Source organism: Pseudorca crassidens, chromosome X (assembly GCF_039906515.1).
Source record: "Pseudorca crassidens isolate mPseCra1 chromosome X, mPseCra1.hap1, whole genome shotgun sequence".
NCBI classification, from domain to species: Eukaryota; Metazoa; Chordata; class Mammalia; order Artiodactyla; family Delphinidae; genus Pseudorca; species Pseudorca crassidens.
This window is the reverse complement of record NC_090317.1, coordinates 93,944,871-93,962,668: the sequence shown is the minus strand read 5'-3', so window position 1 is coordinate 93,962,668 and position 17,798 is coordinate 93,944,871. Positions and strand designations below refer to the sequence as shown.

Below are 17,798 nucleotides of genomic sequence, written 5' to 3'. Positions count from 1 at the left end.
CCCATTTTGCCACAAAGATTATTAAAACAATGTGTGGTCAAGGGTTGACATTTAATGAAATGATTTTTACTGCTTCATCAAAGATATTCTTACATGAAACTGGCGTTAAAAAAAAACCCTATAAGTGCTTGGTGGTGAAGAATATGTGATTTCTAGTTCAGTTCGGTGCCTTTGGTGCCTCTGCCTTGACTTCTGCTAAGGTGCCAGCAGTTTTACTCACCATTACTTTTGCATCATCAGTATAAGTGTTAATAGAGTTAAAAAAAAGAAATAACATCTTAGTATTATAATGAAAATAATTTTGCATTAGCAGACCTCCCTAAAGTGTTTAGGAGACTCCCAGTTGTCTGTGAACCACACTTTGAGAATAGCTGCCTTAGGGGTTACAGCATGCATTTTTAACTTATTAAAGCCTAGCCGATACATTTTCTCTTTTCTTGGGCAATGCAAGATTCTTAGAGCCTTTAACATCCTCCCCTCCTTCATTCCATTGTTGTATATATTAATTCTGAACATGTTTTAAATACAAAACATTGTTAAGGTTGTCACCCACATGCTTAACATTTTCTTTGCTTGTCATTTCTTTCTGAATCTCTGACATTGCTTTTGAGATCATTTTTGTTTTCTTCATGTGGGTCTGCTGTATTCATATGTCTGAAAATGTCTGTATTTCACCTCATTAAGTATGTGTTGAGGTTTTGTTGTTGTTTTACAACTGGGCTTCCAGTTTTTCCACCACCTTTTGTTGAAAAGACAATCCTTTTTCTATTGAATTACCTTTGTATCTTGTCAAAAACAGTTGCATATATTTGTATGCATCTGTTTCTCAGTTTTCTATGTTGTTCCATTGATCTCCGTTTGTTCTTTCCTCAGTACCACACTGTCCTGATTATTGTTGCTTACTATATTGTCTTGAAATTGTGTAATATGAACCCGCTGACTTGTTCTTTTTCAGCATTGTTTTGGCTTTTCTAATTCCTTTTCTTTCCATATAATTTTTAGATCAGCTTGTTGGTATATACAAAACTTGCTGGGATTTTGATTGGGATTGCGTTGAATCTATATGTAAAATTAGGGAGAATTGATACGTTAATGTTTTCTATTTTGTGAACATGGTATTTCTCTCCGATTATTTAGATATTCTTTGATTTCTTTCATCAGCATTTTGTTGTTTTCCATACACAGATCCTATACATATTTTGTTAGATTTATATCTTAAGTACTTCATTGGGGGGGTGCTATTGTAAATGGTATTAAGTTTTTTCCCCCAAATTCCAACATTGCTGATATATAGGAATACAAGTGACTTTGTTTATTGACCTTAGATATTACACTTATCAGTTCAAGCAATTCTTAAAATTTTAACTTTAGCTTATCACAGCCTACCTTCAGGTTATACTGTATCATGCATAGTGTTGACCTTACAAGGATATACTTCATTTCTCCCATCCTGGTCTCTTGTAGTATTGTCATACATTTTACTTCTACGTGTTACAAACCCCACCGTACATTGTTACTGTTTTTCACTTTAAACGGCTTCTTTCTAAAAATAAACTTTGTTGAGGTATAATTTACATATATTTAATTTCACCTGTTTTAGGTGTTTGATGAGTTTTAAAAAATGTTTTATTGAAGTATAGTTGATTTATAATGTTGTGTTAGGTGTTTGGTGCATTTTGACAAGTATATACACTATGTGGTCTTTTGAGACTGGCTTCTTTTACTCAGCATAAAACCTTTGAGGTTCATCGATGCTATATCAATAGTTCATTCTTTTATATGGCTAAATATTGTGTAGCTGTACCACAGTTTATCCATTTACCTGTTGAAGAATATTGTAATTGTTTCATTTTCATTGATAATGAATAAAGCCACTATAAACATTGTGTACAGGTTTTGGTATGAACATAAGTTTTTACTTCTCTAGGGTAAACACCTAGGAGCGGGATCATTGGGTCCTGTGATAAGTGTATGTTTAACTTCATACTTAATTGTCGAACTGTGTTCTAGAGTGACTGTACCATTTTACATTTTTACCAGTTCTGCATCCTCATTAACACATGGTATTGTCACACTTTAAAATTTTCATGAACTTTAAATAAATAAGCTTCAAGGATATTTTGTACAACATAGGGAATTTAACCAATATTTTATGATAACTATAAATGGAGTATAACCTATAAAAGTTGTGAATCACTGTGCTGTACACCTGTAACATGTAATACTGTACAGCAACTTCATCTCAAAAAAAATTCATGAACTTTGAGGGCATTATGCTAAGTAAATAAAGTCAGGCAGAGAAGGACAAACACTGTATGATCTCACTATATGTGGAATCTAAAAAAGTCAAAATTCAGAAGCAGAGTGTAAATTGGTGTTTGCCGGGGGGGTTGTTGGTCAAAAGGTACAAACTTCCAGTTATAAGATGAGAACTAATGTGTAGCAGTACAGTTAATAATACTGTATTGTATACTTGAAAGTTGCTTGGAGAGTAGATCTTAAATATTACCACCAAAGGAAAAAAAAAAAGTGACTACGTGAGGTGATGGATATGCTACCTAATCTTATTGTGGTAATCATTTCACGGTGTATACCTATATCATGTTGTATACCTTAAACTCACACAATGTTGTATGTTAATTATATCTCAATAAAGTTGGGGGAAATAGCCACTTAAATAGGTATGTAGTGGTATGTTGTGGTGTTAATTGATTTCTGTCGCTTTATAGTAGCTCTTAAAATTGGGTCATGTGAGTCTTCCAACTTTGTTCTTTTCCAAAATTGTTTTGGTTATTCTAGTTTCTTTACTTTTATGTATGAATTTTATGATCAGCCCATCTGTATCTACAAAAAATACTGCTAGGATTTTAGTTCTCATCTTACTGAATCATCCAGTTCATGAACATGGTATCTCTCTGCGCTTATTTGGGCCTTATTTGAGTTTTTTTGGTCAGTATTTTGTAGTTTTCAGCATACAGATTCTGCTGCCCATACTTGTTAGAATTATACCTACGTATTATCATGTTTCTGGAGCTATTATAAATGGTATTTTAAAAATTTTGTTTCCAATTATTCATTGTTAGTGTATAGAAATACAATTTATTTTCTGTATGTTGCTCTTGTGTCCCGTGACCTTGTTGAACTCACTTATCACTTCTAGGAGTGTTTTTTATCCCCCCAGTAGATTTTGGGGTCAGTTGTGTTTTAAGGAGACGTTTAAAAAAATAAGAAAAATGTCTTTTATAGTTACTTGTGCAGCTATCATTTCTGGTGGTCTTCATTCTGCATTCTGTGTAAAGGTTTATTTGTGGTATAATTTTACTTCCACCTGAGAATTAAAAGAAAACATTTCTTAGACTATAGGTAGGTCTGCTGGTGTTAAATTCTTTCAGCTTTTGTATATCTGAAGAAGTGTACTTTCATCTTCTTTTTTTGAAAGATATTTATACTGAGTATAGAATTGTAGGTTGACACATTTATTTTCCTTTCAGTAACTATAAAGATGTTGTTCCACTTTATTCTAGCTTACATTGATTTGGGCAAGAAAATTTCCCATAGCTGTACTGCAGCCTGAAAAGCAGTACGCTTGGGATAATTATAGGGCTCACATCCTTTGTTTTCCCTTCTCAAGGATTATTGCCATGTGTTCTCTGATATTCAGTGTGTGAAAACCTTTGTTTCATACAGTTTCTGTTTTTTTTTTTTTTTTTTGCGGTACGCGGGCCTCTCACTGTTGTGGCCTCTCCCGTTGCGGAGCACAGGCTCCAGACGCGCAGGCTCAGCGACCATGGCTCACGGGCCCAGCCGCTCCGCGGCATGTGGGATCTTCCCAGACCGGGGCACGAACCCGTGTCCCCTGCATCGGCAGGCGGACTCTCAACCACTGCGCCACCAGGGAAGCCCCATCTCTGGTTTTTTAGTCATGTCATTCAGGAATAAATTTGGTCTGTTTCACTGCATCTTGGTGGGAAGCAGAAATTCAAAGACTTAAGAAATTAAATATCAAAATTCTGTATAGAATGGAAGATTGAGATGTCAAGAAGTGTGTCATTCCAGTAATTCAAGTGTGTGTCTTGTGTGGAGAAGCTAGATTTTAGGTTTCTCCCGAGATAAGTGGGATGGTATTTATTTCACTGATTTAAAATAGAAATTTGAATATGAGCTTATTAGAGACTTAAACTAAATTGAAATAGTATTTTGGACAGTTCATATTTTATATGAAACTATTTTAAGTGAGTATTTAGTGTTAAGACAGCTTTCTTTTAAATTCAGATTTTTTGGTAAAATATTCTTTCAGGATTGGTTTTTCAGATGAACTTTTTAGTGGAGCAGATTGTTAAAAGAGCCACTATTATGGAAAATACTTGAATTTGCTTAACCTTTTATTAGTTTTACTCTTTCAATTCCTGAGTCAAAAAGCCTTTCGAGTCATTGGAAAAATTTATACTTAGGATAGGATAGAGCAGGGTTATCTTCTAGTGGTTTAGTAGACATAAGCCCTTATGACTTACCTAAGGAGTGGGTAACGTACCTGTTTGCCCCTTGATCTTTATTAATCAGCAAATAATTTGGTTGTGGTTTTTATTTATTTATGGCTGTGTTGGGTCTTCGTTTCTGTGCGAGGGCTTTCTCCAGTTGTGGCAAGCGGAGGCCACTCTTCATCGCGGTGCGCGGGCCTCTCACTATTGCGGCCTCTCTTGTTGCGGAGCACAGGCTCCAGACACGCAGGCTCAGTAGTTGTGGCTCACGGGCCTAGTTGTTCCACGGCATGTGGGATCTTCCCAGACCAGGGCTCGAACCTGTGTCCCCTGCATTGGCAGGCAGATTCTCAACCACTGTGCCACCAGGGAAGCCCAGTTGTGTTTTGTTTTATTGCTCATTCTTTAATTTTGTGGATCATAGTGGCAGATCAAGTTTCCCCCAGTATTATTTTTAAATTGAGTGTTTTTTCTTACTGAGTCTTTGGAGTTTTGTGTATTCTAAATATGAACAGTTTGTTACTATTTGTGCTGAAGGTATATTTTCCCAGTTTGTGACTTGCCTTTATATTTGTCAGATTTGTTCTGTTTTGATAAACCTGAAGTCCCAAACATTGATGTAGTTGAATTAACCTTTTCCCCCCATGACTTGCATTTTTTTGGTCTATTTTTAAAGAATTCCTACCCTATCCTTTTGTCCAAAACATTTTGCTATGCTTTTCTTCTTAAATTTTGCCTTTTATTTAGGTCTTTAATCCATTTGAAATAGGTTTTTGTATGTGTAGATGTAGGAGTCTAGTGTTTGCTTTTTTTCCTTCTTTTTCCCATTAGAAATAACATATTGGCTCGCCACCTTTATTTGGTTAGGTTATAGTTTGCCCATTTTTGTGCACGTTTCCATACATATGAAGGTGTGTTTCTGAGCTCCTTATTTGGTTACTAAATATTTGTATTAATGCACCAGTTCTCTTTATTTCTGAATCTTTATTGTAATTCATGGTAACTGGTACCCTGCCAACTTTCTTTTGGTTATACTTGTGTAGTATTTCTAAATCTTTTTTTATATTTTAGATGTATCTAGTAAATTGTATAAATCTGGGCTTAAAAATCTATTGATAGCCTTTTTTCTTAACTAGCATACTTATTCCATTTATATTTATTGTGATTAATTGCATTAAACAATATTCATTTTAACATATCTACATATTGATCATCTCCTTTGCTCGGCTTTTTTCCCCCCTCTATATGTAGTGACTTTCTGAATATGAAGAACTTATTTTCCTTGGAGCTGTAGAAATTCTTTTAGGCCACGAATGTGATAGTAGTATGCTTCAGTTTGGCCTTTACTTTGGATTGCTATTAGTTGAGGACTAATAATATATTCTTGCCTGCAGTTTGTTTTACCCAGGTCAAGTGAATTCAGACTTTTGGTTACAAATACTCAGGAGATTTTCTTCTCCAATCATTGCCATTATGGGACAAGCAATTTTCCTTGTCCTTCAAGACCAGTTTTAAAATAAAATTAAAAAAATTGTTTTATTATCATATTTTTAGTTACATTGAGGTTGAAGGTCTAGCCCATTGATGTCTCAGTGTTATGCGGAGGGGTGTCTTATTTGACTGCTCTTCTTGGGTAGCCCCTAGGCTTTGTGTTCTATCCCTAAATGAGACCTCTAAACCCATCACTCAGGTTTACACAGACTTTCAAAATGTCCTCAGTGCAACAGTTGCTTCACTACTCTCTCTACCTCTGCCTCTTTTAAGTCTCCCCCTTCCTCAGCCCAGTCTTCCTAACTTTCTCATTTGGTCAAGTTCATAGTAAGAACCTTGTGTAAGTCCCACTACCACCATGTTGCCACCATGTTTTGTCTAACATTTTTAGTTTTCAGCAGAGTGGTTGTCCAGGTTGCCTGAAGAGGGAGTACTTCCTAATTCTTTTCATTTTATGGCACACATGGAAGGATGGTAGTTTGTACTAATTACTGGGAGAAACTATTGAAGGCACTTAAGGTACAGTCAATTAACAGGTTGATAGTTCATGGAAGAAGTAGTAACTTTAGCCAATAAATATTTGGAAAAAAGTAATTAAAGAACTGAAAAAGATCACTGCTGGTGGAATATTATATTGGTTCATTTTTGCTAGTGGGACTGTCAAAAGCTTAAATTGTGCCTCCCATTCAACTGTGAGGAAGTTACCTTGAAGAAATATAAATTGGCCAAATTATGTTCATTGGGTAATAGTAATAGTAAAAACTTGGTTAACAACCAGATACTCTTCAGTAGAAACTAATTATGGTTTAACCATTATTAAAATGATTTGCAGATGTTATTTTGATATAGATCTGTATACTTTGATACGGTAAGCAGTTAATGATATATAGAATGAAGGAAATAGTTTATAAACTGCATACAGAGATTTGTACTATTTGTTTATGTAGTCGCCCCTCGATATCCAAGGGGGATTGGTTCCAGGACCCCTACGGATACCAAAATCCACAGATGCTCAATTCCTTTATATAAAATGGCATAGTACAGTTGGCCCTTATATCAGCAAGTTCTGTATCCATGGGTATGGAGGGCCGACTCTGCATAGAGAAAAGTCTGGAAGAGTATATTCAGATCGATTAAAACTTTTTTTTTTTTTTTAAAAGCACTACCTTTGGGGAGAGGCCTTTACTGTGTTGCAGTTTTCCTAGTTTTAGGATCATTCATTTATTTAATAAATAAATTCTAATTGCCTACTGTGCATTAGAAGTTGTAGAATTCAAAGTAGATTATTTTCATGGAGCTCATGGTCATAAATGTGATGTCCCGCTCCCCCCTCCCCCCACAGTGAAGTGCTTACTCCTTTTTTGTGCATTTATCATTTTAGAAATGTGTTTAAGGCAAATGAATGCATAATTTGCTGATAAAGATATTAAAGCAAGCATCCATGTTATAGCAGGCATAATAATATTTTACAAACTTGATCAAGATGTGGTCTACATAATCTTGTTGTATTGATAGATGGCTTTCTTTCTGTGTATTTTGGGAACTCTGAATTAAATGTGTACAGCTGAAGTGATGGGGAGAATGATTGCTTGTAAGATTGTCTACCTCTAGACAAATAAAAGACTGGAGTAGCAAGCAAATGAAGGAAAAAAGATGGGAAGTAAAGCCTACTGCTTTATATGGGAAATCACAGGATTATTCTGGGCTTTATTCACAGAGGTCATTCTGCTGAAATTTTATCTCATACTCTCCTTGCCTCCAAATTTGAAATGTACATTCTTTTAAAGGTTATCCAAGACTTAATTCACATGTTTATAAATAATGTACTTTAGTATAACTGCGCATTGTTACATTTAGCATGATACAGAAAAAAATATTTGGAAAATAACTTGGCTGTTTTGACACAACAGCTTTTTAAAAATTTCATGTTGGGGGAATTCCCTGGCGGTCCAGTGGTTAGGACTCTGAGCTTCCACTGCAGGGGGCATGGGCTCGATCCTTGGTTGGGGAACTAAGATATCCTGCAAGCCGCATGCCATGGCCAAAAATCAATCAATAAAATAAAAATTTCATGTTGGTCCTGGGCGTGTATACGTGCATGTGTAGTAGGATTCACTAGTTCATTTGGCTGCATGCATCAGCAATAAAGGTTTTAGAGTTAGTAAACTAGCAACTTGCTGATGGTTGAGACAGTACAGCCTAGTTTGCTTTGTTGCAGCTGTATTTGGCATTCTGTGCCAGTTATACTAAAGAGAGAAAATAATAACACTAGGTGAACTAAGGAGATTCAGAAGATACAAAGAAATAGGGTGAAACCATTTAACATTTTCCAGATAATACACCACATTTTGTTTGAACTGGTATATTATCATTTATATATATGGGCGGTAGTGTTTTTCTGCCACAGGTGGCTTTTGAATATGGGAATTTGATTTTTTGTTTTTGTTTTGTTTTGCTGTTGATTTTTTTTTAATGTGTGTGTCTTTTTGGGGGGGAGGGGATAATGATGATTGCTTTTTATATGATTTAAAATAAAACAAGATGAGAAAACATGGTAAAGAACTTAGGCTAAATCTTCCTTGTGGGATGGTGGGAACAGGAACTGGCGGCCTTATGTGTTGCTTTTGTGTTTGGTGTAGAGGTAGAGTTGTGGAAGGAGCTGTGTGTTGGAGCTTAAGAGGAAGAGCTGCTTATGGAGGTCTTCTTTCTTGCAAATGACTTTAAGTCCCTAGGCATGGCCTGAGTTGCACACCTTGCTGCTCAGAGGCTCTGCAGCCATACTGTTTGAAGCCACCCCTGCTAGTTAGTAGCTCTGTGACCTCGAACACAGGATTTACATGCCTCAGTTTTCTTATCTGTGAAGTAGGGGCTCCCTATCTCATAGAGTAATTGTGAGGATTAAATGAATAAGTATATGTGAAGTGCTTAGAATAGTGCCTGGTACGCATCAAGAGCTCAGATATTAGCTGTCAGCACTTGAATTACGAAATTATCTAGTTTGATTTCAGTAGTGTTGTTCTGTGAGAATGTTTTGCAATAGCAAAGCATTTCAATAGTTTATTTGCAAAGAATGGTACTTAAGGTGCTAATTTCTTGAATAATGCTGATTTACTCGTTAGCATCCAGCATATCCACTGAATGCAGAGTCCAGAGAGGCTGAGAAATCCAGGATCCATGCTGATATGCTTAAATTTTGTTAACTGACTTTGTTGTGATGCAAAAGATGTATATTAGTTGAAAAGTGGAGTGAGGGAGATAGGGTAGAGTAACAGATGTATAAGTTCTTGTATCTTCTCTAAAATGTTACGTATGGGTGACAGTTAATTAGATTTTTTTAAATTTCCCTTTATCCTGTTGGTATGTATTAATGATTATTTCATTAGGCTGCTTTTTTGTTTCTTTGTTTGACTTAAATGAGGAAAGAGGGCTGCATACTCATTTATTTCTTAATAAGAATTCTCAGAGGCAATCAGTTCTGGACTGCTCTGGAACTCTACTGTTCCAGGAACTTGGGCTCTGTTTTCCTACTCTCCATCCCCAGCTTGTGACTTCTACCATCTGGCTGATTTTCAGCTAGGGGGAGGAGGGGTTGAAGCAGAGCATGTCCTTTCCTTATATCCCATTGGCCAGAACTTAATCACCAGGCCACACCCACAAGGATGGCTGGGGATCCCAGTATTTATTCTGTGTCAGCATATGTCTAATTAAATTTAGGGGTTCTATGAACAGAGAAGAAGGGGAGAAAGGATATCAGGGACTCCTATAATCTGAAGCAAGTTACAGAAAAGTGTTTATATAAATATGTAAATATTAGTACTAAGGTGAGAAAAATATATGTGCTTGAATCTGCACAAAATAATCTTGAATATAGTAAGAATTTTTTACTTTTGTTGCATCTGGGAAAGGGGACTGGGTGGCTGGGCTTAGGATTGGGAGAGAGACTTCACTACATACCCTTTAGAATTGGTGATGTGTAAAGTTTAACTTTTCAAAAATAGTAAATGAAATTAAAAAGAGAACAGTAAGTCTGATATATAGGTTCAGGAATGGATGTCATTAAGAATCAATAATTATCATTTTAAGTATGTAACCCTTCATTAAAAAAATGGCGTGTTGAAATTTCAAAAAATGGTTTAGACTCAGGTACTTTCAACCCTTTCAGATTCCTAAGGTATTTTAAAAACAGGCAAAGGCATTGCGAGTGCCTGGAAAGGGGAAGAATTCTGATTTAGGCATATTTCTGGGAAGGATATCAGCTTTAATGATGCAGACATTTTTATGGTTTTGAGGGAGGAGGTCAAGATAGTATGTTTATTTAGAAATTCTGGAAATTCAAAGTGAATAAAATGTAATGGAATCAAGTCAGGAGATATGCATTCACATATACACGTGTGTTTGTGTGTGGTTTTGTATTATATATAATATTACACATTGTGTGCTTATATCCGAGAAGCTCAAGGAATCTTTAAAAAATGCAGCTCAGAATTGTATCCAAAGTAAGAACTCTCCTTTTTACCCCCCCACTAAGATACCTTAGTAGTTTATGCTTTAATTCTTTGATATGAGCCAAAGAAAGATGGCCCATTTAATTTTTGGCATATTTAAGTTTTTCTCCTTTCTGATTGCACTGAATTAAACTGGTTTGTAAATTATACCCATTCATTGGTCTGATGTCTGGAACTACCCAAAGTGCAATTAATCTCTCCTAAGTGACAGCTTCTTAACTATTTGAGTAAAGCTAAAGCATCCCTGATGATTCTCCTCAACTAAACCCAGTTAAAATCATTTTCACATTATAGTTTTTCCATCTTTCACCAAACTTGTAACCTTTTTTATGTTACAACCTGTTAAAATGTGGCACTCAGAACTAAAGATAATTTTGGAGATCTGGTCAGAGCAGACCTTGGTGAGCTGATTATTGGTGTTGATTTGTGTAATATGCTTCATTAATTTGGACCGTGAATACATTTTTAGTAGCCCTATTTCATGGATGACATGTTGACCTGTAGTCTGCTTCAATCCCTAATCTTTTGTAAGTAGTCAGCTGCTAAACCATCTTTTATGTCTGTGGCTGTTTTTAGGAATTATGGGCAGGACTGCATGCTTGCTTTGATTATATTCAACCTAAAAGTTTGGTTCATTTAAAATACCAGTGATTTATATCTTAATGGAAATGAGTTTAAGTAACGAATAAGATTAATCCTTAGCATCCTGACTTGCAGCTCCTAAGAAGTGGAAGTTTAGGACAAAGAAGAGAGGGTTATTCGAGAACCTAAAATAATAACATGACATTGCTTCATTAATTCAAGAAATGTATATTAAGCCCCTATCGTGTGATCTTGGGTTGGGATATAGCCCTTCCCCTGACGGAGCTTACAGGTGAGGGAGGCAGTAAGCATCGGGAACCTGATAGACGAGGAAGGGCTTCAGAATGGGAGCCACCAAACTAGGACTGTGTTGAGATTCTGGCTTTGGGCATTCATGGCAGGCATTACAAAGAAAGAAAGAGAAAAAAAGGAAACCATTTGGGGTATTTAAATCTACATTAGTTTTCTCTACCATTTGTATGTCACCCAACTACTTCAGCTAATCTTTCAAATTGGAAAAAAACCCACATTTGTTTAGATGTTGCCTATACTTAGCAATTCTAAAATAGTAACAACTCATATTTTAGCTAGGGATTGACCAAGTTTATCATAAAAGACTTTAATGCTTAACATAAAAAAACCAAATTATTTACATATCTGTGTTTATGAGCGGTAATCTGTCAAGGTTTAGAAATAGCGGGTAATGATAATATTACTATTCTGAGATAACTGTTTTTTCAAATAATAAAAACAAAGCAGCTACTGAGCACAAATTATATTGAACATTGTGGAAAATGGCACTGTAATGGGAGGAAGACATCCAGTCTCTCTATGTAGCTGGGAGAACCTTTACTCTCCTTTGATTCTAGTATTTAATGATTAACTGTTTATTTCCCGTCTCAATGTTTTTTTTTTTTGGAAGTAGGTGGTAATAATTATAGATGTGTAAGCCACTAACTATAAACAACTATGGGATTTTAAAGTGATGTTTGTGGAAGGTGTTGCTCATCCCCAGTGCAAGATATGCCATTATTTTTATAGGTTTTTCATTTATAAAAATAAGAAATTTTGCTTTCTTAATATTTAGCATATGGGTTGAATATTCATTGTTTTTAAGCTTTAAAAATTACCTAGTCTACACTGTTCATTTGCCATATGTCTATATAAATTTAAACACAAATTTAATGAAGCAATTTAAAAATTCAGTTGTCTTGCACTAGCTATGTTTCAAGTGCTCAGTAGCCACATATGTCTAGTATATTGGGCAGCACAGATTACAGAACATTTTTGTCATTGCAGAACGTGCTCTGTTGAATGATGATGATCTAGTACAAATGATTTTCATTCACATTTCTGACTATCCTTACACTAAAGGTAGTATGAATCCTGGAGGAAAGCATAATAATTTTTAAGTTTAATTATGAAAAACTGTAAAATGAACAAAATAAAAAGTTTCCGTATGGCTGGACTATAGACTTTCTATTTTTATCATTTGTTTTATATTCTAGTTGTTTTTCTCTGCATATGTGTACAAAACCATACTTATCCTATATGGGGATGATTTTATTTGTGCACATTTAAAATGAAAAAAAAAAAGCAAGAATATAAAAGTAACCCTTTTAGAATGTTAAATTGATACAGCCACTATGGAGAACAGTATGGAGGTTCCTTAAAAAACTAAAAATGGAACTGCCATATGACCTAGCAATTCCCGCTACGGGGCATATACCCTGAGAAAACCATAATTCAAAAAGAGTCATGTAGGACTTCCCTGGTGGCGCAGTGGATAAGAATCTGCCTGCCAATGCAGGGGACACTGGTTCGATCCCTGGTCCTGGAAGATCCCACATGCCACGGAGCAGCTAAGCCCATGCGCCACAACTACAACTACTGAAGCCCGTGCGCCTAGAGCCCGTGATCCACAACAAGAGAAGCCGCCGCAATGAGAAGCCTGCGCACCGCGTCGAAGAGTAGCCCCTGCTTGCCGCAACTAGAGAAAGCCTGTGTGCAGCAACGAAGACCCAACACAGCCAAAAATAAATTAAAAAATTAAAAAAAAAAGTCATGTACCACAATGTTTATTGCAGCTCTATTTACAATAGCCAGAACATGGAAGCAACCTAAGTGTCCATCAACAGATGAATGGATAAAGAAGATGTGGCACATATATACAATGGAATATTACTCAGCCATAAAAAGAAAGGAAATTGAGTTATTTGGAGTGAGGTGGATGGACCTAGAGACGGTCATACAGAGTGAAGTAAGTCAGAAAGAGAAAAACAAATACCGTATGCTAACACATATATATGGAATCTTAAAAAAAAAAAGAAGGTTCTGAAGAACCTATGGGCAGGACAGGAATAAAGATGCAGACCTAGAGAATGGACTTGAGGACGTGGGGAAGGGGAAGGGGGTAAGCTGGGATGAAGTGAGAGAGTGGCATGGACACATATACACTTCCAAATGTAAAATAGATAGCTAGTGGGAAGCAGCCATATGGCACAGGTAGATTAGCTCGGTGCTTTGTGTCCACCCAGAGGAGTGGGATAGAGAGGGTGGGAGGGAGACGCAAGAGGGAGGAGGTAAAGGGATATATGTTTATGTATAGCTGATTCACTTTGTTATACAGCAGAAACTAACACCATGTAAAGCAATTATACTCCAATAAAGATGTTAAAAAAAAAAGTAATCCTTTTAACAAGAAATAGTTTTGCTTTATAGAAGTTTGCCTGAACTTTGTTCTAAATCTAAACTAACTACATATCGTCTATGTTTAAAACTAGCCTTTTAATGAAACTCATTACTATAAAAACACTGTTTCATTCTAGCTTATTTTATGAGTTAGTAGTATTGGAAAATTGCCCCATTTATTTATTTTCCTTTAAATGCTTTTAAAAAATTGTTAGTATTTGCCTGTATCTAATACCAGTGCTTACCTCAAACACTTCAAATAAATTCATGAAGTTTCACCATGAAATGGTGACTCAAGGTGCTTGGAACGTTTATTCTGCCTTTTTGCTCATCTTCATTTTGTTTGGTATTTGGCTCTGTCAGCGTCATTTTTGACCACTAACATAGTTGGTAGGTTTAGGTACGTGCTGGCTTTGTTGGAAATTACTGTGAATCTGTTGATTGAGTCTGAGTGTCCATTCTGATTTTTGCCTGGTGTTGTGTTTCGTGGTGATCAGAGTTGTGTATAGTACTCACTTTAGATGTGTTCCTTTTTTTAATGGAATATGGAAGATAGGTAATAGATGATCATGGTGGTGGCATCAATGTTTGGTGATAAGAGGAAGTATAGGATGTTGCCATCTTTTTACTTAGATTATTAAAGAAAATTTATTCGTGTTTGTATCTTGAAATCTTTTTCACCATGAAACTATATTTGCTTGTAAATTTAGTGCTAATCAGCCATGAGAAATTATCAGAGAGGAGTAGCAAAAGTTTCTAAATATCTAACTTAAGAGTTTAAAAAACTAAGACAATAACTAGCTTCATTTACAATGCCATTATTAGCTTTAAAAAGTCATTTTATTTAGTGTAAAAATTAATAATTGTCATACTGTAGCCCAATAATTTTATGAATTTCACTGATATTAAAAAGCACTGAAATAAATTATATTTTTGTACTCTAACCATCTGCCAGATAGGATTATGTATGACTTAAATAAAGAAGATCTTGAAATTTCCAAATTATAGTAATTTCTGAGGTGTCAGTGTAGCATTCAGGCTCTTTTAATTATAAGGAAGCAGAATGATAAGTTTTCAGTGATTGTGATTTGGTATATATGTACATTTAGATAGCTAAGAGTGGAATAAGAACTGAAGACAGTCCCTTTTAATAAATGTTAGACTTTAAGGATGGTAAAATCATCCCAAAATTCGCCTTGTTTAGGATGGCTTCTCCAAACTTGATAAGTATTTATGTATGTACTTTGGATAGGTAAATTTAAAATTTTGAAACTCTTCATCAAAGGCTTTATATTTTACAGGAGAGGAAAAATCAAGGCATTTTAAGTGGGTACCATGCTCCACATCACACTTTCTTATCCCATCAAAAGCTCTTGAAGCGGTGGTGAAAGGATTTTTTGATAATGGAAACTTTTTTTGTGGACACCAAACCTGAGAGTGTACTCAGACATTTGAGAAATCATACACATTTTTTTCTTCAGTGACTCCAGCACACAGTAACACATAACAACATTGTAGTGTAGATTGTTAGGGAAATTTTGACAAAATTATTGGGGTGCTTGAAATAATCCTGGAAGAGTTGGAGCTTTTTATCTTAACCTAAGTAGAAGGTAGAGAAACAATTATTAAGTACCTATGGAGTGCTAAGCACTGTGATAAACCCTTAGAGAAGTTTTCTAGTTTTAATCCTTTAATCAGCCCTTTGAGTGTTATTAAAATTGAGAATCAGAGACGATAAGTTCCCCAGAATCTCCTGTAGCTAATGATGACTGGAATTTGTCAGACTCCAGAATCCTGTTCTTTCCATCATTCATTTTTTTCCCTCTGCACTCTTCTGGATTACAAAAAAAGAATGATATCCTTAAAATACTGTTATTTTTTTTCTTCAGGGAACAAACAGAGTGAGTGCATATGCATGTATTGGAATGGGGGTAAAATTAGGAATAGAGTTAGAGTTGGTGGGTATGACGTGTATCATAAGAAGATAATTGAAAGACAGTTTATGGTAGTTTAAGTGGGTAGAGGTGATGGTAAAAAGTAGCTCTTCAGTATAAATGGTAGTTATCATTACTCTGGAGATTCTGTGAATTCTCATGTGATTCAATAAAGTTCTTACCATTTGTGGAAAAGATTAATATATTTGTTTATGTCAACATGGACCACAGTAAAAATTTAGATTTACAGCTAATGAATAAAGTTATCAGAGTGTTCCTACATTATCTTATTTGGCAAGTATTTCCATTTTATAAGTAGGAAAAGCACTTATGCCATAATTAGTGGTTCTTTTAATAAATAGGTATTTTAGAAGAATACTGCATTGACTATATCTGAGGTAGAAGTAAAATATATTGATTTCTTGGGTGATTGAATGGAGGATTATATGCATTATCTCAGGAAGGAAATGTATTTTAGGGTTTTGTCTTTTTTTAAAATGTTTGTATTTTTTATTTCTAGGCTGTTCGCTGCTACGAATCTCTAATCTTAAAAGCTGAAGGAAAAGTGGAGTCTGATTTCTTTTGTCAATTAGGTCACTTCAACCTCTTATTGGAAGATTATCCAAAAGGTAATATTTTTCCCCTTGTTAATTACTGTTTGATTTATATATGTATTCAAAATAACTGTAATTGTACTCTATCGGAAGTATTACCATTTTTACTTCTAAGAAATTATAAGCTTATGAACATCCTAAAAACAATGAGAAAAGTGGAGTAGATGGAAATGGGAAAAGTTCACATGACTCCATGTAAATCAGCAGTAAGTTGACCATTCTGCTAAACTGATAACCACCTACATGTGTACTGCCGTTTTGTTCTGCCTTGTGAAAAATTCCTACTTTTTAAAGGCTCAACTATAGTAGAAAGTGAGCCATTGATGGACACTTTGGAAAAGTAACACAAACTCAGCATTTCTCTTCTTTATCCTTTAACTTCGATTTTAGCTAGAAAATATTTGAATGAAAACCTGATCTGTAGCCATGTTATTGTAAAGGTAAGTAACATAGAGAGATGATCACACATGAGCTTGAGCGTTGGATAAAGCATTTTTTTTATTCATTTGAAAAGCTTTTCCTATCGGAAATAAGTGAGTTAAATTATTGAAGGTAGCCCCCCAAGATGTGTCCTTTTTATGGTACCAAGCGGCTGACCCAGGCCATTACTCACTTAGGAAGTTAAAAGCACTCCCCAAACACCACACCCCTCAATACCAAAGGCAAAGAAAAACTATATTCTTATAATCAATAACATTTTAACCTTTTGATGATAGTAAACATTTTAATGTGGAGTGGATGGACTTATGCTTGTTTTCCACAAATGTATTTAGGTGGGCTGAACAACTGAAAGGTTGTTCAGGGCTAGAGCGAAGGATTGTTCATGTTTAATTATGTTAGGTCAAGTGAATACTTTCCTAATGAAAGTACAATTTTACTTTGAGACAGGTATGCTGTGGGGTTTGAAATTAGGCTTATTCCCCAGCTCACCTCTGTGGTTCAGCTGCATTACTTTTTAACAGATTATAAACATCCCTGAGCTTCTATCTGTAATCTGTAAAACGAGGGGAGGATGTGGTAGCTGCTCAGGGGTTTTGGGATTCCTGTGTGAAACTGGTTAATACTTAGCAAAGTGACTTCAGGGTAATAGGTATTGATAATTATTTAACAATCTATTAGATATTTTAATTAAAACAGTAACTTATTTAAAGGAAAGCATTATACAAAAGAAATAATACAGAGTTCTGCGCAATCTGATTTTTCATTGCTGCACCTTTTATTTGGAGAGCGCACTAGTTTTAGAGCATATAAACAGAGACCCAGACTTGAAAATTAGGTTTGCATATGTGGCTGTATGTCCTTATTGCTTAGTGGTCATTTAAAATAAATAAATAAATAAACAAACAAATAAATAAAAAAAAGCTTTTAAAACTTTATTAGTCTATGAATTTAGCTACATTTTCCATTTATAAAATGTTTGGCTGTGAAGGTAATGAAGAATCCAGGGATATTTGTTTTGGAGGTGTTTTCTTTTTTGGAAGGTGTGGTGGGGGCATGTGGCAA

The 17,798-nt window shown here is 35.3% G+C and overlaps 1 protein-coding gene across 11 annotated transcripts in view; it reads left to right on the top strand.

Annotated features, from left to right (window-relative positions):
* The window catches only part of KDM6A (lysine demethylase 6A), a 209,574-nt gene that overhangs the window by 56,423 nt on the left and 135,353 nt on the right, over positions 1–17,798 (top strand). For 10 of the 11 annotated variants that reach the window (XR_010939969.1, XM_067723181.1, XM_067723182.1 and 7 more), the window contains one exon: positions 16,202–16,310. Coding sequence is in view for 8 of the 11 variants with exons in the window: in XM_067723181.1 (XP_067579282.1) it covers positions 16,202–16,310 (109 nt within the window). In the remaining 3 variants the exon portion in view is untranslated. Of the gene's footprint in view, positions 1–13,296; positions 13,317–16,201; positions 16,311–17,798 lie in introns of those variants that run through there. The other variant, XM_067723176.1, reaches the window with a different exon arrangement.